General features: G+C 35.1%; 7 protein-coding genes across 8 annotated transcripts in view; 3 read left to right on the top strand and 4 right to left on the bottom strand.

The window, feature by feature from the left end:
- The window catches only part of LOC124633647, a 199347-nt gene extending 197020 nt beyond the window's left edge, over positions 1–2327 (bottom strand). For both annotated transcript variants that reach the window (XM_047168937.1, XM_047168938.1), the window contains exon 1: positions 1443–2327. The gene's annotated coding sequence lies outside the window, so the exon portion shown is untranslated. The remainder of the gene's footprint in view (positions 1–1442) is intronic.
- Positions 2328–2446: 119 nt separating this feature from the next.
- Positions 2447–5271, bottom strand: LOC124633649 (THAP domain-containing protein 1-like). Its single transcript, XM_047168939.1, has 5 exons — positions 5008–5271; positions 4756–4851; positions 4074–4188; positions 3344–3536; positions 2447–3112 (listed from the first exon to the last, which is right to left on the bottom strand). Exons 2-5 carry the CDS (start codon positions 4832–4834, stop codon positions 2504–2506), a joined length of 996 nt encoding a protein of 331 aa, XP_047024895.1. The 5' UTR covers positions 4835–4851; positions 5008–5271; the 3' UTR covers positions 2447–2503.
- A 466-nt stretch (positions 5272–5737) lies between these two features.
- LOC124633808 (ras-related protein Rab-39B) lies at positions 5738–10392 on the top strand. Its single transcript, XM_047169156.1, has 3 exons — positions 5738–5955; positions 6030–6381; positions 7211–10392. The coding sequence occupies exons 1-3, from the start codon at positions 5848–5850 to the stop codon at positions 7417–7419; spliced, it is 669 nt and encodes a 222-aa protein (XP_047025112.1). The 5' UTR covers positions 5738–5847; the 3' UTR covers positions 7420–10392.
- A 1838-nt stretch (positions 10393–12230) lies between these two features.
- On the top strand, positions 12231–14234 carry LOC124633681 (trafficking protein particle complex subunit 5). The gene is made up of 5 exons (XM_047168985.1): positions 12231–12549; positions 12691–12817; positions 13123–13206; positions 13577–13675; positions 13996–14234. The coding sequence occupies exons 1-5, from the start codon at positions 12398–12400 to the stop codon at positions 14092–14094; spliced, it is 561 nt and encodes a 186-aa protein (XP_047024941.1). The 5' UTR covers positions 12231–12397; the 3' UTR covers positions 14095–14234.
- Positions 14235–15591: 1357 nt separating this feature from the next.
- Positions 15592–16219, bottom strand: LOC124633684. The gene is made up of 2 exons (XM_047168988.1): positions 15979–16219; positions 15592–15866 (listed from the first exon to the last, which is right to left on the bottom strand). The coding sequence occupies exons 1-2, from the start codon at positions 16114–16116 to the stop codon at positions 15654–15656; spliced, it is 351 nt and encodes a 116-aa protein (XP_047024944.1). The 5' UTR covers positions 16117–16219; the 3' UTR covers positions 15592–15653.
- A 75-nt stretch (positions 16220–16294) lies between these two features.
- Positions 16295–17932, top strand: LOC124633683 (40S ribosomal protein S13). The gene is made up of 3 exons (XM_047168987.1): positions 16295–16448; positions 16601–16728; positions 17602–17932. The coding sequence occupies exons 1-3, from the start codon at positions 16426–16428 to the stop codon at positions 17904–17906; spliced, it is 456 nt and encodes a 151-aa protein (XP_047024943.1). The 5' UTR covers positions 16295–16425; the 3' UTR covers positions 17907–17932.
- An 881-nt stretch (positions 17933–18813) lies between these two features.
- Positions 18814–20535, bottom strand: LOC124633682 (TM2 domain-containing protein CG11103). Its single transcript, XM_047168986.1, has 2 exons — positions 20454–20535; positions 18814–19797 (listed from the first exon to the last, which is right to left on the bottom strand). The coding sequence occupies exon 2, from the start codon at positions 19706–19708 to the stop codon at positions 19160–19162; it is 549 nt and encodes a 182-aa protein (XP_047024942.1). The 5' UTR covers positions 19709–19797; positions 20454–20535; the 3' UTR covers positions 18814–19159.
- Positions 20536–20964: the final 429 nt, after the last annotated feature.

Genomic DNA, 20964 nt, shown 5'->3' with positions numbered 1-20964 from the left:
GCATTTTACGTCAACGCTGGTCTATGGAAGTGAGCGCGAAAGATTACACGCGTAGCCATATTAGGTATTGCGGCCTTTTTGGGCAAATTAGATTCACTTGTTCGCTGCAATCGTAAATTATCTGTAATTCAAGTTGTCTCCTAATCGAGTACACCGAGACTGTTTGGAATTAAAAATAATAGCCAGCATGGAGGCCCATCCTTCACTCACTCCACTCAATCAAATACGTACTTGACTAAAATTATTCGTTGATCATTTTAGGTAGCTACTATTTTTTCTGTGTTCAGTTGTTATTTAATGTCCATTTCTATCCATGTTATCTAAACCCACAAACATAATATTTAATCAAATGAACATTTCCGTTCATATCGTCATCCAAATAGGATGTTTCCTAGAATTCTGGTTTTTGATTTCACCTACATATTTTACGTAGAAATAAATCGCCTATTTATAGACTTGAGAAACGAAAACGGTCATTTCCGAAATCTCAGCATTCCGGATTGGTCATTTTTGGGAATGAGTTCATCCAGAACCTAATTAAGTGCAAAGGGACACATGTGTTTTCGATATGGATGTAGTAGATAGAACACGGTGAGGAAGGAAATAAGGACACATAATCCCATGCAGAGTTTACAAGGAATGGAGAAATTAATTGAACTTTATTTCGAACACTTGAAGATCTAAGGAATCGAAAGCTGTGGGGAATTTAATATAACATTGAGTTCTGAAACGTTTCAACCGGCTTATCTTAATTCAAGGCAATTTGTTAGGATTCAATTCCTTCTACATCTGGTTCAACGGTTTTTTGTTGCCAACGGAATTTCTTTCATCAAAAGTGTACAACGCACTGGCCTAGATATGCAAGTGAAGGAAGCTGCCGAGATTACAGCCGTACGTGCTGACTACCCGGAAGTTACTTAGCGTGAAGATATATTCACCACTTTAAAACCATTTGAGCGCAAAATAACATTAGTTATTGCATAAAAAAACAAAACTTCAAACAACAATACAATAATTAAATGTACACAAAAGAAATCAGCAACGGATACTTTCAATTGGCGTAACAAGTAGAAAATTACTTCCAGGCCATAAAAAGCGAGGAGAAATTTATTAGACACATGATTTGAATGTGACATGAACATTTTATTATATTTATAATTGCTTATAGCAGCATAATGGTGAACATTAAAAATATTACACGTATGTGAGGCGCGTACGGGCATCGCTCTTATGGCGCTGGGCCTTACGATTAAGGCTCGGAAACACGCATAAGGAATAAATATTGCGAAAGTCCAGTTACTGGCGACTCGCTACACTCCGATTCTAGCCCATGTAGACGTCCAATTCACCTTGTTTTAGCTAAAACACACGGGAATACAACCAACCAATCGTAGACAACGTAAATAACCAAAATAGAACGGATATTTTTTAAGAAAACGTACCTTATGAGGCGTCCTTCCTCATAATCGGGTTTATAAATCCATTCACAATACGAAACAAAAACCACTCGAGCACTTTGCGAACACAAAAATAATACGAAACTTAGGGCCTCTTACGTTGTAACATATGGCGAAGCGTAAAACACACACATCCTTTTAGGTACGTTTTAGGGAAACAATAAAAAAACTTGCACAATATTTGAACAGATGGGGTATTTATTTTGGTTTGACGCGCGTCGTAAGATCGCGTGCGTGATACCGCGCCGTACCACCGACCGCGCGGAGGGAATCTCGCCACTGAGCCGGAACACGCCGCTTGTTTGCCTCAGACGTCGCCTTCCCTTTCTAATGGCTGATCAACGGCAGCTCCACCTCGCGGCCACCGCCCGAACTGCGCACTCTACTAGACTGTCGAGTGCCGAGACGAGTAGCCAGCGATTGCTAGTAGAGTGGCCAGTTTCATACAGATGTCTCGCGTAGATGTAATGAGTGGCATCTACTCACTTAAGAATCGCTGTAAGTTTCGAAACGGAAGCAGCTCAAGGTACGCGATATCCTAATTAATAGGAGTCCTCGATAAAAGCGCGAATAATACCAAAAACGTAATTTGAACAGTATTTCGTGAAAGTTATTGATGTATAATTTTTAAACGGTTAAATTATACTTGTAGATGAATGGCAGCTGTCTAAATATCAATCGAATTGTGTACACGATCGACTTGTCGAATGCCTTTGAAATGGTTAGCATGCTATGCGAGGTACGCGTAATACTCTTTTCAACATCTAAAGAAACGTAGGTACAAAAGGTCTTATACTTACCAGTAGCTATAGAAGCAACTTCTAGAAATAAATCTGAATAACAAAAAAAAATAGTTCTGAAGGAATGGGATGCCACAAGGAACTATACTTGTACCCTTCTAATAAAAAATAATGACTAAAGCCTATGTTGTAAACTAATATAAAAAAGATCGCTATGGGCAACTTTACCTTTCAATAAAAACGACGATGAACTGGAAAAATTCCTAGTTTATTTAAAAAAAACAATATTTCCGTGATTTACACTTATTATCCTATCATAACTTTACACGACAGTTGCGTCTCTGTTTGTTCAGCTACCACTTTAATGAGGTTGCTATTGGCTAAAACATTTCTAGGCTGGTAACCCGCCGTGATCCAAGAATCCAGAATTTCAGTACTTGGCAACATTGTCCTTAACGTGTTCCTAATATAAATGTATGCTTGCGGCGAATACTTGTAAATGCTAAGCGCGAAATTTTTCATGTCTTCCGTCTGCCGCATTGGCATAGCCAAGACTAATCCTGTCGTATCCTCTTTTATTTTATCCTGCAATGATAGAAGGATCCTGCATTTTTTCTTCCGTTTCTGATTTAAAACCTTTTTCTTCATCTCTATAATTTCTTTTATTCTCTTTAGGAATCTATTTTGTCTGTTATGTACTTTCATATTGTATTTGAGTTTGTCTTTTAGTCCGACGGCTTGTCGCTGTAGTCTCTGCACTTCGGAGAACAGTTTGAGCAGTTCAATACTATCTAGTTCTGACTGAGGTATGTTGAGGTCTAAGGACATATTGTTGGCTTTGTCCTCTTCTTCATCGGTGGTCATGTAATCGTCATCTTCTTCATTATCTAGAGTTTCTTCATCAATGTATTCAACCTGACACAATTAAAATTTATTATTACATAAGTAGTAAACTTATGTGAAAAATAATTTATTTTAAAGATTACTTTTAATACTTGAAATTCAAGTTACCTCAGTGATTCATACTTCATCAAGAAATGGTTAGTTATCCTTTTCAGGACATAAAATAGGTGGCTTTTCAGTGTTACTCAGAAACAAATCAAGTAAAAAAAAAAAAAAGAAACCAGCAAAAAAAGAACTACCCACCTCTAAAACATGTCTAGGTAACTTGAGCGATGGTACTGCCTTATCCACAAGGACCATTTGGTCATCCTCGTCGCATTTGAAACAGTCAATAGAGAAGTGTTGCATGCAGATGTAGGAGAAGTCTGTTGGCGTCCAGTTGTTGCGGCCCGTCAGGTCCGTCCATATCTGTCTGAGGCTGGAGTCTTCAGGGAATCTAAACAACAAATGCTATTCTTATTATACACAAACTTCTGCCAGCAGTTTATAAATAATGTTGGACACCTTTTCACACACGGTCGGTTAACCCTATGCTAAGTTATTAATTAACTTGTGTTATGGGTGCTTACACAACTGATAGACTACATAATATATATTATAACACCCAGACCACGGCCGTACGGTTGTACTTATGGATAATAATTATGTTGCCAAGTTTCACCAAAATCTGTTCAATGTGCAAACAGCATGTGAAGAAGTAACTTTCTAGTAAACTTTCGCCGTTATAATATTAGTTTTCAGTGTGATAACTTATGTAGCACTGAATTTGGTAATTGGTTACAAGAGATAAAATTTTGGCATAGTTCATTAATTTTTTGCAAATTGTATAGAAGTTTATATTTTAATCTTTAATAGGTTTTAGATAACCCTCATCTAGCTAAATTATATAGCTCATTCAGTTTAGGAAGCTCTTAGATCTAATCATACAAGTAAATAAATTCCAGTTTTTAAGCTTTTTCCATTAACAATTTACCTAAAAAAGGATTCAGCATCTAAATTCTTGAAGTCTTCACACCCCAGAACTGCACATGTCTTAGTTATCTCTGTGTCTGCGTCCGCATTCTGTTTCAGTTCTGGTGCCACCATCGCTGAAAATACAGTTAATTGTTAACATACCATGATATTTCACATTCAATTTTCAAAGTAAACTGTTGTTTTAAAAAATATGTTATTTATATTGTCAGTGAAAGTGATGATGATGACGAACTTAGGCACGAAGTTTTCTAGTTCAGGGTACAAGCCTCCTCTTGTATAGAATAGATATGAGTTTTCATATTGGTGATCAGAGACTTGAGCTCAAGTTTCCACAACTCTGTTTTGAGCACTTGACTGATAGAAACCTTATATTCTTTGCCATGATAAGAATTGATGTGACCACTCTGTATGTATTTAGTAACACAATAGTTGTGTGAGAGCAAGTTTAATGACCATAAATTATTATTTCACAGATTCAATTCCAAACTGTTCTGTAGGATATCAACATATGAGTGTGTGTAGGTCATTTCCTAAAGTAGAAGATTCTTATAGCCTCACTTATTTCCCTATCGACAACAAAATAGCAACATAATTACGAATTTTACGAGTAAACAACTGGACGCCATTATTTAAATATGTAATTCGTTTTATAATCAATTAGATTTTAATCAAACACCTACCAATTGGTGTGGATTTCGCTTTACTGTCGCCGTGGTCCGTTGCATTCTCCTTCATTTTATAACTCTGGCTTGTATTCATCTTACTAATAAAGCTAGCTGAAAAATTATGTCAAAAATTATTAAATACGTTGTTGCTAAAGGTCATTTCACAGAAGCAAAATACAATAGCATAACGCCGCAACTTTGCAACGGGTACACAATGAACTTAAAAAGCAAGGAATTTATTATGTAATTGTATAAATACAAACTTACTTTAAAACTTTGCCCTACAACAAACTATCGGGGCTGGAATGGCCGGCAGCGAAAACCTTAAGAAAATAGGTTAATCGCTTTATATTTATTTACACTATGTTAACATTTTGTAGATAAAACAAGTAAATATTTGAAGATCCAACAAATAAAACTATCATCAACACAATTGTAGTTTTCACACACTTAGCGCTTTTTTGTAGAAATTTTTATTACGCTCGCTCTTCCCATTAAAAATTGTGGCAATGAATGAATGAATGACATAAACAAACTAAACACTGAATTGTTTCGCGTAACCAAAAATTCATTCATTTCGAACGGTTTTTAGATACGGAAATTAATAGTCATGTCCTTGTCCTTCAGATTTTTACGGTTTTCAAAATGACAAAACTTTTTGTCATACAAAATTCATTAGATCAAATGATAATTATGGGTCATTTGAATTCCTCTAAGTCATTTATCATCAAAAGTAATGGTTATAAAGGGCATATATGCAAAACAGACTCGAAACCATAAGCCTAGGCTGGGGTTTGAGGTCGAATGTTTTAATGACAGATTAATAAGTACTTGCTGTGTCTACAATTCCTGTTATCATTATTTTTAATTATAATTTTGTTCTTAGACAAACAACGATTTGTGAAATAATACGCAAATCATAATTACCATAGTGTACAAACTAGATAAGTAGTCGTGCTGCCGTTCTGTGAACTTTTGTGTTATCTATTGTCTATGATAGGAATTGACTGATGGATGTTTCTTGTTTGTCTTGTCACTTTTCTAAAATACGTAATTTTTGACGAGACCTTTGTTGCTATCAATTGATGTTAAAAGTGCTTATAAAAAATGGTTGATCCAATATTCGATTACCAATTTAGGCTTATCCTAATTGGTGATAGTACGGTGGGCAAGAGTTCTCTCCTGAAATATTTTACAGATGGGAAATTCGCTGAGGTAAGTACCTACAATCGCCTTTGTTTTGATGTTATTTAAATTATTTGTGTTGTAAATTGCGCGTTAAATTGTAGCTATCAGATCCTACGGTTGGTGTGGATTTCTTCGCGAGAATTATAGAGGTGCAAGATGGTACAAGAATTAAACTGCAGTTATGGGATACGGCTGGTCAAGAGAGGTTTAGATCTATTACAAAATCCTACTATAGGAATTCAGTTGGTGCGTTATTAGTATACGACGTGTGTAACAGATCAAGTTTTGAGCATATACCCCTGTGGATGATGGAGGCAAAGCGACACATAGAGCCTCACCGGCCAGTGTTTGCCTTGGTTGGCTGCAAAGTGGATCTGGTGGGCACAGACAATAAAAACGGAGCGAGAAGGGAGGTTACATGCGAAGAGGCGCGAATGTTCGCAGAAGAGAATGGTGAGTTGCTCTACTATTTCATAATTACAAAAATAGTTTTTGTTTTGGTGCCAGTATGTTATCACTGGTTAAATGTAGGTCAATAGTCAAGTATTTGAATTTGTGTATATGAATGTCCTTTAACAATTCAATTCTAATTGGAACCTTGTGCTATATTTTTTGCTTATAGTAACTAAAGTAAAACAATGTAACAATTTCATACTGCAATTACATAATATTAAGGAAGACAACAAGTCATATTCATTTGTAACTCTTACAGCAAGTACTTTTTACAAGTATGATTACTAACAAAAAATGTAACACCTTATTTTTTGGAGCATGTAAATAACTTTTTGATTGTCATTCTGATAAAATTTGCATAACACTTGTCACAAATTACAACACGTTATGTGCTCTTACTGTACCCATTTTTGGAGAATATTGTATCATGAATATTAAATCACATAACTATTTTTATTTCTATACAAAAACAAAATTTTATAGTGCACTATAAAATGAGGGACAAACAGGATATTAAAATTTCCTGCATTTAAGATGGTTGAAGATACTATTGTTGTGATAATTAGGATATATTCAAGCTGACTCACAACAATGTATATTATATTAAGACTATATGAATTACAACACTAAATAAAATTAAGTCAGTTTGCAGAATTTAAGCAAGTTTCCAATTTTGATAAAAAATATATAATGTGATGTTTTAAGAAGTGGTTTATTTACACGGGATGTGAAAGAAAACTTAGGTCTTAAGCATCATCTGCCTAGCCTTTACCTAACTATAAACCTCGAATGTACAGAACAATGTCTGATATTCTTTCTATTTTCCTAGGTCTACATCATGTGGAAACATCAGCCAAAACAGGTGTGAACGTAGAAGAAGCATTTGTGCTAGTCGCTCAAGAAGTATACAACCGCATTCAGACCGGTGAATACAAAGTGGAAGACGGATGGGACGGAATCAAGACTGGCTTCAACCGCCCTAACGGTATGGACTTTAACCTTCTGGAAGCTGAAACAGTCCAGTCCACATGTTGCTAGGAGACGATAAACAAGTGTATATATTTGACTCACAATAGTTTAGTAATATACGACATGTAAGCATAATTTTATATATATATTGTGTAGATAAGGTGTGGCGTCTGCCGTATAAGCTGTTTATTTACGTTTCTAGAAAACATTTTTACTTTTACACACTTTTCTTTTGGTGGATACTGGTGGAATGTAATTTTATAATAGTTGCGAACATTGCAGTTTGTTACGCAAGCCAGAAATAGAAAACGTTTCAAATAGGTTTTGAAATTCAGATATAATTTATTTTACAAGCAATTTCTAATGGTTAACGAATGGCCATCATTCTATTTTTAGTCCTGGAATTACTATTACTACTTAAAATGTAAAATAGTTGAACACATAAAAATTACTAATAATAATGTATGGCAACTTTTAGTTAAAGCTACTAACAATAATATTTTATTTTTATTTTTTGGCGTTTTCAAATTCATAAGTAGGCATTCAAATATAACTGAAACATTTCATGTCATAGGTTTGCAATCCCATGAATCTTAGGTGCATATTATTTTTGCGATTTTGTTATGTATCACAGACAGTTTATATTAAATGGTTAATTAAATACATAGTCAAGACAATTTTACCATTATTAGATATCTGTGTCCATAATTTTTATATTATTTATCACAGGACAACAGTAGTGCGACCATGATTTGTCATTTCAAGTTGAATCATCATTTTATATTTTTGTAGATCCATACTTTTATTTGCTGAAAGGAAAAGATAAAGGTCTAAATATAGACGAACATTAACATTGAATCAGGAATATGTGTCATTGCATTGCAACTATATATATACTTTTATACTATTTTGATGTAAGTACAGAATTTTCAACATAAAATTGTTCAAGACGCCTAAACGATTTTCAAAAATATTTGTATCTCTTACTACCTGTCTTTTTAAATTCTTATAATTGTCTTGCAAATAAATAAGTTTCCTGCAAAACTTAAATATGTATATTACGGAATTCCTTTTTATATACAAACAAAAAAAATATAGCTCTCGCTATTCTTGACTCGTTTACGAGACAATGTAAATATTGTAAAAAATATATGCCCATAAAGTATATTTATGATCCAAATGCCACAAAACTTTTTAATTCGGCTTCCACATTTTTTCAGAGACTTACTATGTGGTCCTAGTCGCCTAGACAAAATTGATCTCGCCGAAAGAATAAAATAAGAATTTAAATCTAGGCATTGTTTACAGTCTAAACTTTCAAGATTAAAGCTCAAGTTCCCCGACGACCTAAACGTCCGTTTTTCTTTAAATAACTGTTTAGTTTGAAAATTGAATGTAAAAACTTATAGTAAACAATGTTTTAAGAAAACTGACGTTTGTGTTTTCAGTGTACTTGGGCCTAGGTAGTCGCCGCAGTGGCATTTGGACCGCTTTATACATTACGCGTGTAATTTGAACCAAAGATTGCGAAAATGATCCCTACGATTTTGTTTCCTTCAAACTGTATAGATTATATTCTTGTTTCATTAACATTTACTAACTATAAGTTAAACATATTGTACCTGCAACACCTTGTGTAATTAACACCGTTAGGAATTGTAAAGCTGTCGTATGCCCGAATATTGGAAGCTCATTAATTAACTTCTCTTTCGCCAATACGGTAGAGGAAGCATGAGATGTAAGGGCTAGATTTATCTAAATGAAATTCTGATATTCGCGCATTTTTACCACTTTTCTGTAATGTATGAAAATCCGTCAGAGTGCTCCAAAATTCGTCAACAAAAATATTTTAAGTAGCTCTTATGCATCTCTGAGTGAACCCAGGTACTTGTAATTAGCCTGTAAACTGATATATTCTACACAAATAGAATTATACACGATAGTTGCTCCAATTCTTAATAAGGCCCCAAAATCTTGTCACGCAAGTTATACCACGTTAATTAAATTAAATATTTTCATTACATTACCAATCTAGAATCTAAACAATCAAGCCGTCCATTACGATGGGCAATTTTGAAATTTTCAAATACATAATATGTAATAATTCATTTTAGAAAGACCATATATTGTCGCGTTGATCTGACGACCTACGAACATAATCCTATTCTTATAAAAGAGGTTTAAGTACCTATATCTTGTTTGTGAAGCTAAATAGACTTATATGAAGACTATAATATGGATCATGTTTGCCTAGGAAGCGTGGTCAACGCTAGATTGTTCAAAAAGTGTTCATGAAGTGTAGCATGCGTTTAGAAAAAATAAACTAGCGTTTTAGGCGGGAACTGAGTCGCGTAATTTACGTCGGGAAAATACGCAGCTGGTGGTGGTGGTGGTGGTAGGAATACTGAAATTCGGTAACGTAAATAACGCGACTCAGTAAATACCTTTTCGTTTCGTAGTCATGTTTTTGTTTTAAATTCTTGCAGATTAAAGTGATGGTAGAAATAATTTATTAAGTTCTAAATTATATTAAAAAATACTAATGATAACGATAGGGTTAAAATTTGTAACGCCTAGATTTATTCGAGTGACGGAAATAGGCTAAATGGACAGAAAATGAAATATTACCATACTTTAGACCTGACCGTTTTGCGCGGCACAAATAGATTCCAGCGCTTTTTTCACATAAGGTTTTATTCACAAACTTCTAATCAAAATATTGACATCTTTTATCTGAATTAAAACCGGTTCTTTTGTTACCGGTATAACTAGGTACATGTAAAATCGTTCTGACGCGAGTTATGCAATTTAAATAATTTTAAGGTCATCGCATAAGACTAAAAGATAACAAAAAATAAAAATATTGGTGAATTAAATTAGTCGATTGACAATATTTGAAATTGTCGTAACGAAAAGTACTTTTGGACGTATGATTTAAATGTTATTTTTTAATCTTATGAATTAACAGTTTGTTTTATTGGAGTAGCTTATAATATGCTGTTATAATAATGCTTTATATAAAGTAAAGTTTTTTGTTAATTACGCATCGTTTTATTTACCTAATTATCCTGATAGTGCGCATTGGCCGACTGGGGTCGTAAGACAGAGTAGGTCAAGTAAATGACCTAATTTCCATTAAACGGACATCATTTGGGCATAAATTAAAGATATCTAGGTACCAGGGATATCGTTCACAATTAGATAATTGCAGTTATTGCTGCAAGTGCATGCACGAGCTTATCGTATCGTTTACATGCAATTGCCAATGTAGGTAAGTAGGTACGATTGTATGTCTAGATAGTAACCTACTGTTAAAAAAAATATTATTATGAGTATGTTTCAATAAATGAAATAGTTCCGTAATCCAATTTACTTGACCGCTCTCCATGCTAATATGGCGTGACGAAGTTACGTAGTCTGATATCATATTGCAAGATTAAAAAGTAGAATTTAACACTAGTTTAAAATTTAACATAGGTATCTAGCAAGTTGTTAAAATTGCGGTCGGTACCAAAATATTCAAATCAAATTGATCGGACGAGCCTTCTTTTAAAAGGCAGTTAAGGTATTTCCAAGACTTTCACATAAGTTCTAGCAAGCCTTACTAGACTAGGCAGCTACTTTCTTTGACCCGCCATCGTCACAGAGTTCCATTGCAATATTATGTAGGTAGGCAGGTACCTACCTATCTAACTACTTATGTTTTAATAACTCATTTTGGATCATGCCTGCGTTGATCAAAAAAGGCTAGGCAGAGTGCAATCTTAATTATAATGCACCCTCTGTGAGGCTTCATCCTTATCTAGGTTTAGATACCTACTTATAGTTTGAAAAAAAAATAGTCTTGTCGAGCAATCAAGTAAGGAACTAAGCACAACCAAGCATTTAACCGATGATTCGCTTCGCCAGCTGCGGGTGCCAATATAAAACTTCTCTAGTAGGTATTTTACTTAAAAAACCAAGGTTGTAGATTTCTACATGTTCAAAGTTGTAGTTACTATGAATGTGTGCGTATGACCTTACGTTGCTTAGGCCGACTGCATCCATTAACCTTCCTACTTCCTTACCCAGGAAGTTTTAGTGTTAACGACCTTACCGGAAGGATCAGCGCATATCTTATGATTTGAAGACAGCCGAGCGAAAAATGGCATTCGGCAAATCTTAAAGCTAAGGATAATGTTGAACCGACCGATTCGAACTTGGTATGAAACCGCCCATCGCAGCCTATGTTTTATTCATAGAAGTTTTATTATAGTTCTAGCTGTTGCCCGCGACTTCGTCTGCGTTCTCGTGTATTTAATCGTTCATTGCTCATCCCCCGTAGGTGATAGCGTGATAACATATAGCCTATGTGTTGAACCGGCCTCCAGGTAATAGTCATGCAAAATTTGATTTAAATCCATGCAGTACTTTTTGAGTTTATCTGGGACAAACATACAGAAAAAAATTCTAAAAACTACATATTTGGGTTCAGAATCGATTATGGATCACCCCCCAAGTATTCTTTAAAAAAAATATTCAATGTACAGTTTTGACTTTCCTATCATTTTATTATATGTATAGATTGCTGATCAAATTTAAGGCTGCTACAAAAATACATAGTACGGCATGTAATGTAAAAGGTATGGAAGAAGATAATGATATAGTCACAATAATACTTTCCGAGCCAAAAGCCCTTTTATTAAGCCGTTTCTTCGAACATTTGATGAATGATGACATGATGATAACAGTTCAATTAGACATTGACACCTGAATTGACAGTTTTGATAATGACGTTGAAATGTAGAAATCATTCGTTTCATAAATTAAATATCTTTAGCATAGCCTAGCGAAATGCAAGATATATTTTCGGGAAAGTTGAAGCGCAATAGCAATAGATGAAAGCTAAAAATGGTGAACAAGTTTTGAAGGTTTCATTTAGCTGAACTAAAACAAATCTCTATATAATTGGGTGTTGTTAGATTTTAAGTGATTTTGTTGTAATAGGAATTGAATTACAATATTTCGTCGATAAGGAGACCTTATTCCTAGTGTAGAACTGCGTACCATGTCGTCTAGCAGGTCAAAGTCATCAATTCTCGACAAACCTCTTAGTAAAGGCAAAGGGGAGGTCTCGTTGGCTTTCTATGCACTTTTATTCTCAGAAATAGTTCAATATTGTCAAAATCGGTCACATTCTATTCACGAACTACAAACCAAGTAAGTTTAAAACGAATAATACTTAAATTCTGTGGAAAATATACCTGAAAGTTGGTAAAGTAACTTGCACTCAGGGAAATTGAAATTGTATAATTTATATTGAGTTCTATTTTTCTTTATTTGTATTTTCATAAATTTCAGATTATCAGATATAGGCCATGATGTGGGTACCAGGCTGCTGGATCTTTACTTTGTTAGAGAAAGGAATAGCAAGCGAGAAATAAAACTGCTTAATATGCTCCTATTTGTGAAGTCTACTTTATGGAAGGTATGACAAAAGGCTATGTGTATTAAAAATACAACACTTATTTTGGATTAATATTACACTCAATTTTCTAGGTCCTGAGTTCTTTGCACACCGATTGTAGTACTATCCTCCAAAACAATTAAAAGAAAAGTCTTTCATTCCATTTATATTATTCTAACTGGAATCACTTACTTCTGTTAAGAATCATAGAGATAAAATATTCTGATTATAACCAGAAGTCCTATAGCCAAAAATCTTGATTTCTCAACACAACCTTTTGCTTGTCATACACTTCACAAGACTTACTGAAAACTTGACTGTTCCAGGTGTTGTTTGGCAAGGAAGCTGATAAGCTGGAGCATGCTAATGATGATGAGAGGACCTACTACATTATTGAAAAGGATGCCCTTGTAAGTAGCATTATAACTTTAGTTCCTGCAAAGTACATTACATATTACTTAGCCCAGGGCAAGTTTCAATGACAGTAAATGGTGTTTAGTTCAACAGCACTAATTGTATGTTCATCTTACGCATAAGTATGATATAGGTTGGGTTTTACTTTTGCATGTGACTAAACGTTGTCATCCTCCTTTGCAATGCTAGGGGCTAGTTGCCCTTAGGATGAATACCCATGAGGATTTTTTTGAAATATCACAATAAGCGTAATTTTTGGGTCTACCTTTGATGCTCTCAATATCACCAAAATTATGCCTGTAACACCCTTTGCAGCCGAGTGACCATTTTCTTTCCCTGGATTTAAAAATCGAATTATGTTTGCAGATAAACAAATTCATAAGTGTGCCAAAGGACAAGGGCTCTCTGAACTGTGCCACATTCAACGCTGGCATTATTGAAGCTGTACTTACTAAGAGTGGATTTGTAAGTATACATACTTCAATTTTATCCTAATGGAGTTATACTGCAAGCATAGATAATATATAGTAATGACTATTTAGACGCCGGCACCGCTAGTATGACGAAATATCTGCGATTTGTAGTGCACATGAGTAAATACTAGTAAAAAGAATCGTAGTACCGTGCGTCGTGTGGCCTCGCCGTAACTCATCAATCAATCCTTTGTAAATAAGCATTTTCTCTTCTACACGAAGGTCCGATTTTTCGAAACAAAGCCGTACTCGATATCGATATTTCTGTTCATTGGAATTTAAACTCTAAAATATTCTTCTTTGTTTTTCCAGCCCGCGAAGGTGACTGCCCACTGGCACAAGGGAACCACGTACATGGTGAAGTTTGACGATTCAGTCATAGCTCGGGATAAGGCCCTCGATGACCGCTAAATACTCTTTATTCTACCCTAGTATTGTAACCCAACGCAAATAATTTTAAGCCACTCAATGTTCTGTAAGCTTGTCGATTCTTTTTTACACCAGTCTATTGAATAGGTTATTATAGAAATAATAGATGTTTAAAGTCGTAATAATGTTTTATTTACATTTCTATAGTGAGTTTCAGAGTGGAAGCCTCAAAATTCGTTGTGTCAGTCTTTAACGAGGAACTAATGGTAGACGCTACTGGCTCGACACGTACTTGCCGCCAGTCAGCGTAAACTGGTTTCACAATAAATAACATTCCTGCTACCTTCCGATAGACGTCTGCTGGACATTCTACTTCCCGATGCCTCGGCTCTCTAATACTGGCATCAATTTTTTAGAGGTATTGTTTTCAATAAAAAAAAATATATTCCCAGTGTGTGTAGGTCATTAGTTCCGTGTGATGGACTAACGAATTTCGGGTGGCAAAATAACACAGTAGAAAGAAATGTAAGAAAACGCTCTAAATCCGAACACAGCATAATAAAATTATGAAAAATAAATTAATAACGCCATTTAACATAATGCCTCTAGCATTGTTTACTTTAATTTAAAAGAGCGGTCCCTATACTTGATGTGACCACAACGTATTTCACGTTCCGTTTGTGTTCGCGTCGTGTACAGCAAGTAGCCTAGCGAAGTCATTGGCAGCACGAGTGTGAGTAGCGCGAAACGGATCGTGCGGAAGTTGAACGGAAAGAATTCCAACTGAGTTGTCTTCATTGATAGGAAGTGCTGAATCGCCTTGTCAAACTGCAATGTGAAATGTTTTGATGTAGAACATTACTAAAAGAGATGCACCAGGTTTTTTGCAAGGATTTGAACACATATCTTTTTGTTGTGTGATTAAATTCTATTGAAATTAAAAAGTCATAATTTAATATTACTTAATTTTACCCGCATTCTGAGAATCTCCAAGCCATCACATACCTATTTCTATCATCTCTATGCCAAATTTCATCTCAATCTGTTCAGTAGTTTTAGCGTGAGAAGGTAGAAACTCATTTTCGCGTATTTAACATTATATAGTATAAAATGATATAAATACAACTTACAACATAGCCTTCTTCTTTGGCATGTTTACAGGGATCAGTCCTCTGCTTCAAAAATTCCTTTCTATACTTGGCCCTTCTTTCAATTTGGTCCAATATTATTTTGCATTCCAGGTCAGAAAACCCATATTTATCAGCCATTGTATAATTATGTTCAAATTAAATTATTACAGCTCAAGATTGAATTGAATATTTATTCAAATCATATGACAGTGACAATGCATGATATTGTTTTTAATTGTATTAGGCAACTAAGACAACCAGAATCATTTGTCATAAACAATATTGAGAACCTCCTCCTTTTAAGGCAATTGTTTAAAAATAATTTCTTAAATTGATCCTAAACCACTTGTGTTAATAAAATGAAACAAAAGTTAACTTTGAGTTACATTTAACAATAAATAAAAGCAAATACAATTTACATGATTTTATTATTTTCTACACATTTGTTTTAGCTTACACTGAGTTGAACCATTACTGCAATTTGAACATTCTGTCCCTGTAACGGAGTTCTCCCCTTCTGATCTGTCCTTCACGGTCTGTCCTGTGCTTCCAGAGAATGTATCCGTATGCAAACATGGGGATGACGATAGCGCACACCCCAAACAAGCTAGTGCGCGTGTTAGCAGTGAAGTGCTCCAACTGGGTCACTTTCATCGACAGAAACTTCTGTATAGCCGGATCGAACTGGAAATTTTAACATTTACTATTAAACCGGGTTGTACTGTACTCTATACCGAATATAAACTTTGTTTATACCAGAAGTATCAATAATAAAATTACGTAATTAAATACTCACGACATATCCAGCTTCGCTAGCATGTTTAAACGGGTTAGTTTTCTGTTTGATGAATTCATTTCTCAACGCAGCACGCCTGGCGGCCTGCTGTTTGATCAGGTTGTACTCCGCTTCAGATACACCGTAAGGGTTCGTCATTTTTGCGGCCAAATAATTAAATGTTACAGTGTATCATTGACTTTTGGATTTGGTTATTCAAGGTGGACATCTATCTGTCATTCGATTTTGACACTTGTGACATTTGATAGAATGAAGCAACAAAACTTTCATCCATAGGCAATATTTATACCGGTTTTTCAGTTACTACATCACTAGTGAACAAAGAACGGCCATAGAGTAAAAACATTCCGATCGAGAACTGAATGATTAGCCGCCTTCCGGTAACCATCTTTTTCGTTTCCCTTGTTGTCGTTGTCAGATCGGCGATTTTTAATAAAAGCCGCAACCATGGGTCGTATGCACGCACCTGGGTAAATTTATGTGTTATTTATAGTGTACAACTTAATATTAATGTTCCCACATAGATTTTTCATTGTTGAAAGTTTTTGTGACATTAACATAACCTACTGTTGGAGTGGTCACCACATGGCTTTACAGCGAAGTGTGAATTTTATGTTTTCAGTAAGGGTATCTCCCAATCGGCGCTGCCATACCGGCGCAGTGTGCCAACCTGGTTAAAACTGACCGCTGATGATGTTAAGGAACAGATTTTCAAACTCGGCAAGAAAGGCCTCACTCCCTCCCAAATTGGTAAGTGCTAGTTTTTACTAAAGTTTTAACAAAAGTGAACTGCACGGCAGTAACTACTCGTCTTTTAGTGTGATAATGATCGTGATCCGTTTGTATGCACGTCATGCGTTGGGCAGACAACTGTACAGTCCCTGGTGAATAGCAGCACCAGGATCTACCCATCATATTCTGACGTCAACATAGGATTTCGCAGCTTATTGGACTGACATGGTAGTTGTTCCATATGAGATTCATGATTTATGTCCTTATCAAACCAGTGTACAGTTTAGCAAGCATGGATTGAGAGAGACAAATCTTTTTCTTGATATCATCACTTTGTCTTTATACACTATCTCTTGGTTCTAATAGAATTAATTATCATAGAATAAGAAAAAGAAAAGAAGCATTCTGATGTACTAAAATCAAAATTTAGGTCTTGCCCTTTCTCAACTGGACTTTCATAATTATAGATAGTAAGACTGCAATTAACATCGTTAACTTCGCTAAGCCTGTGCTCATCCATGAAAGTAGACTATTCTGTGTTATCAACATTGATAACAAAAATTAATGCGGTCCTACCCTGGATAACTAAAGGGCTTATTACACTTGACTAAATTCAGTCGTCTAATTAGGTTTCTAAATGATTTAATGAAAACTACTTTCCTAAATGCTATTACATTTGTCTGAATTTAGTGACTGAATCATTTAGGCGACTGAATTTAGTCAAATGTAATAAGCTCTTTAATCACACTTTGATTCTACTATGAATTCAAAATGATTTCTTCATCAGATTTCAAGTCTGTACTTACCCCTACTGCTGGGCTTGGGTCTTCCCATAGTAATGTTATATTAACATTAACATTTAAATAACATGGTCCTTTTGTTACATTTCAGGTGTCATGCTTAGGGATTCCCATGGAGTTGCACAAGTCAGATTCGTCACTGGCAAGAAGATCTTGCGTATCATGAAAGCCATGGGTCTCGCCCCCGACCTACCGGAGGACCTGTACTACCTGATCAAGAAAGCCGTTGCCATGAGGAAGCACTTGGAACGCAACAGGAAGGACAAGGACAGCAAATTCAGGCTGATTCTTGTTGAATCCAGAATTCACAGGCTAGCCCGCTACTACAAGACAAAGAGCGTGCTCCCACCTAACTGGAAGTATGAGTCAAGCACCGCATCTGCTCTGGTGGCTTAAGTTATAATAAACTAAATAATTTCCAACTTTTTGTTTCATTTTTAACTATGCTACTGATTCAACAGCATTCTAGATAGAATAACTTGAACACACATGAAGTCCATTCTGGACAGGGATACACCTGAGCACCTTAGTTTGGTAGTAGTTAATAGTGGGATACTAAATCCTAGATACTGATGACTATCAACCATTAGATATATTGACAATGCCTTACAGACAACAATGTTCTGTGGTATCATGTCACATGTTAGGCTGTATGTGCCAATCTTGCTACCTAATTTAATCTGTGGGATGCATTGTGGTCTGGTATAGTTGCTTTCATATCAGTCTGTTTGCTGAGAGGTGGATGGATGCAGGATGCCCAAGATTAAAAATAAATCTATTATGAAACCTAGACAATAGGTTGTACATCATAATTTTAAGTAAAATCAATTGAAAACAGCTTTCCACAGTTTTTATTTTACTAGAGAGCTTTTATAAATTAACACGTACGCGTGAGCAATAACATTTTTAAATGTTGGTACTGTGGCACACCTTTTTCCCATACAAAATTAAACCACGTCTTAAGACGTCCCGCCGTTATACGTAGTCTTATAATCTGTGTTATGTGGCGCAACGTTATTTCACGTCCGACGTCTATAAACGTTGTCGCCACCACATAGGTCTGACATGGTTCGTCAAAATAAATATGACAATCTAGAGGCTGTTGTACGACTTTGCGCCTTTTCTTATTTATATCAACACGACGTTGTAAGACGTTGCTCACGCGAACGTGTTAGATAGAAATAAGCTAGCGTGGAAAATGGGAACAGAAATAAATGCAAATTATTACATATAACATTTTTATTTACACTTAGGTACATTAAAATACTATTTACACATTTAACAGAATAATAATTATCACAAATACTTGACAAATTATTTATTGAAAACATGATTCAGATAATATTCTTATTTGTTAAATGAAATTTCTGAAAGTGGACTTATCAATTGGTTTAACACAGAAAAATCTAGGATCTACTGTTCTTATACAAAAATAAAAAAATACTGAACAAATGTATTTGAGGATATGCACCATCCAAAACTTGATGGGGATGAGGGCTGGAAGATGATAAAAATCTTATTAGACATTGGCATATAGTGAATTTTCACCCTGATTTAGTTTCTCTCATGTTCTATTATATTATAATTTTCAAGTTGATGAGATCTCATGTGCTTCAATTTCTTCAGCTTTACATAAATATGTTTCAAATCTAAACATAAGGGTTCCAATTGCTCCCATCCTCAGGATGCAAGCTATTAGTAATAAGTAACACGACGTCCACTATCCACCAGATACCCAGCCCTCCAAGTGTGAGCAGCTTGCCTACTGCCGTCCCCGTTTGTCCAAGACAAAATCTATCCATTCCTAAGAACCCTAGTAATATACTGTAGATTAATGTGGTGGTGAAATAGTGTCCTGAGTACCGCACGCAAGGGAAACCATCCCTCAGGAAGCTCCTACTGCCATAACACTCAATGCCGTCCAATGCTTTACACTGCACCCTTGTTTTCTCCACCTGATCGTATCTCACACCGCCAAATTTCACACAACCGTGACCTATAGCGTCTCTAGCAGTGTGGTTACCTTTATGATCGATTGGTTCGTCACAATCCAAGAATTCCAGCGGTAAAAAATTACATTTCACGAGAGGACCAAGTGGCCGATATGGTTCTTTTGAATATGGGTCGCTTTCTGATGATATCGCTGTCAAAAACGAAAGCAAAATAGAGATTGTTGTTACGAAATGCATAGTCCACATTTTGAGTTGTCGTTTCTTCTTAAATGTGTTATTTTCTATTCAGTTTTTAACAATAACAAAACATAATTGTTTTCACATTTCACGATCATCTCCAGGGGGGGGACAGTTTCCTTGACTGAGCGTTGTCGTAAAGAAAGTAGCGCCATCTTATAAATGAAACGTGAAAACATGCCATATTGCTAACTATTTCACGATAGATGTCTCTGTAAGTAGATTGAAAATTAATTATTTTACCTTTTTATACAAAAATACGAGAGTATTTCAATAATTAGAAGATGATTTAAATTACGAATTCTACTTTGTTTTTAAAAATTCTCAATCTGAGAACCTATCTGACCTTTTTGTTAATTGGTAATAGTAACACAATATACTTCACAAGATGACCGCCATCATAACTTGCGCGTACGCTTGTCTGTGTATTTTGGTCATTTTTGTGTAATTCCTAGCAAATAAATATTTGATTCTAGTAGACCCGCTTTCCAGTAAAAAGTATTTTGTTTAATTTTCCTGTTGTAATGTATTTCAAAGCATAACAACAAGAAAATTAAACATAACTTGTTACCGGCGAACGGGTATATTGGGAACTATGCTTATGTTTATAAATATATATAGGTACGTATACGTATGTATAGCACACGTCATATACTTCTGGTCGCAAACTCCAGATGGCGCTTCAAAGTTGCTTGCATAAAAACTGCGCGAGAGGGCTCTCTTTTTCCATAGTATTATTTTACTCTTTGATCATCTCGTAGGAATTTGACAGACAGTGACAATATCCTGACAGTTGACAGTACTGACCACACGCCACTTGCACGGGGCATCGCTAAACAGTGGCCATTCACCATAGTAAAAATTGAAATGATTTTTTATTGACGACAGGACATAATGTATTAGGATTATTTCGCTGTCCTTATTTGTTGTTATACTTTACAATAATTAATTATACCTCTTTTCCTAAATAAAAATAGATATTAAATAAGGCAAAAGTAAATTTTATTTTTGTTTTACTTAATGCTGTATTCGTCAATGCACATTGTAAGTTCAGAAACTTGATTGTCATTGTTTAATGCTTACACAAATTAAGACAAGTCGAAAAACAATAAAGCTATTCGTATGTATTTCGAGTAAAAATAAAGCGAGAGCCTTTCTAGCCGCACTTCTTTTAAAACTTTTGTGCTATCACATAATTTAACTGCAAGCATATAATATATTACTGTAAATTATAAAATCTGGAACATTAACAATGGTTTTCGAAC

This window comes from Helicoverpa zea, chromosome 10 (genome assembly GCF_022581195.2).
Source record: "Helicoverpa zea isolate HzStark_Cry1AcR chromosome 10, ilHelZeax1.1, whole genome shotgun sequence".
NCBI classification, from domain to species: domain Eukaryota; kingdom Metazoa; phylum Arthropoda; class Insecta; order Lepidoptera; family Noctuidae; genus Helicoverpa; species Helicoverpa zea.
The sequence above is the reverse complement of the archived record's forward strand: the minus strand, read 5'-3'. Positions and strand labels throughout refer to the sequence as shown.

Bases quoted from the DNA above. Each gene is read 5' to 3' on its own strand.
- LOC124633649 (XM_047168939.1), bottom strand. From the start codon at position 4,834: ATGAATACAAGCCAGAGTTATAAAATGAAGGAGAATGCAACGGACCAC. The intron at 3,537-4,073 runs GTAAATTGTTAA...TTTGTTGTTTAG, and splicing joins GATGCTGAATCCTTTTTTAG to ATTCCCTGAAGACTCCAGCC. The intron at 3,113-3,343 runs GTGGGTAGTTCT...TAATTGTGTCAG, and splicing joins TACCTAGACATGTTTTAGAG to GTTGAATACATTGATGAAGA.
- LOC124633808 (XM_047169156.1), top strand. From the start codon at position 5,848: ATGGTTGATCCAATATTCGATTACCAATTTAGGCTTATCCTAATTGGT. The intron at 5,956-6,029 runs GTAAGTACCTAC...GTTAAATTGTAG, and splicing joins CAGATGGGAAATTCGCTGAG to CTATCAGATCCTACGGTTGG. The intron at 6,382-7,210 runs GTGAGTTGCTCT...CTATTTTCCTAG, and splicing joins AATGTTCGCAGAAGAGAATG to GTCTACATCATGTGGAAACA.
- LOC124633681 (XM_047168985.1), top strand. From the start codon at position 12,398: ATGTCGTCTAGCAGGTCAAAGTCATCAATTCTCGACAAACCTCTTAGT. The intron at 12,818-13,122 runs GTATGACAAAAG...TGACTGTTCCAG, and splicing joins TGAAGTCTACTTTATGGAAG to GTGTTGTTTGGCAAGGAAGC. The intron at 13,207-13,576 runs GTAAGTAGCATT...TTATGTTTGCAG, and splicing joins TTATTGAAAAGGATGCCCTT to ATAAACAAATTCATAAGTGT.
- LOC124633684 (XM_047168988.1), bottom strand. From the start codon at position 16,116: ATGACGAACCCTTACGGTGTATCTGAAGCGGAGTACAACCTGATCAAA. The intron at 15,867-15,978 runs GTGAGTATTTAA...TAAAATTTCCAG, and splicing joins CTAGCGAAGCTGGATATGTC to TTCGATCCGGCTATACAGAA.
- LOC124633683 (XM_047168987.1), top strand. From the start codon at position 16,426: ATGGGTCGTATGCACGCACCTGG. The intron at 16,449-16,600 runs GTAAATTTATGT...TTATGTTTTCAG, and splicing joins GGTCGTATGCACGCACCTGG to TAAGGGTATCTCCCAATCGG. The intron at 16,729-17,601 runs GTAAGTGCTAGT...GTTACATTTCAG, and splicing joins CCTCACTCCCTCCCAAATTG to GTGTCATGCTTAGGGATTCC.
- LOC124633682 (XM_047168986.1), bottom strand. From the start codon at position 19,708: ATGTGGACTATGCATTTCGTAACAACAATCTCTATTTTGCTTTCGTTT.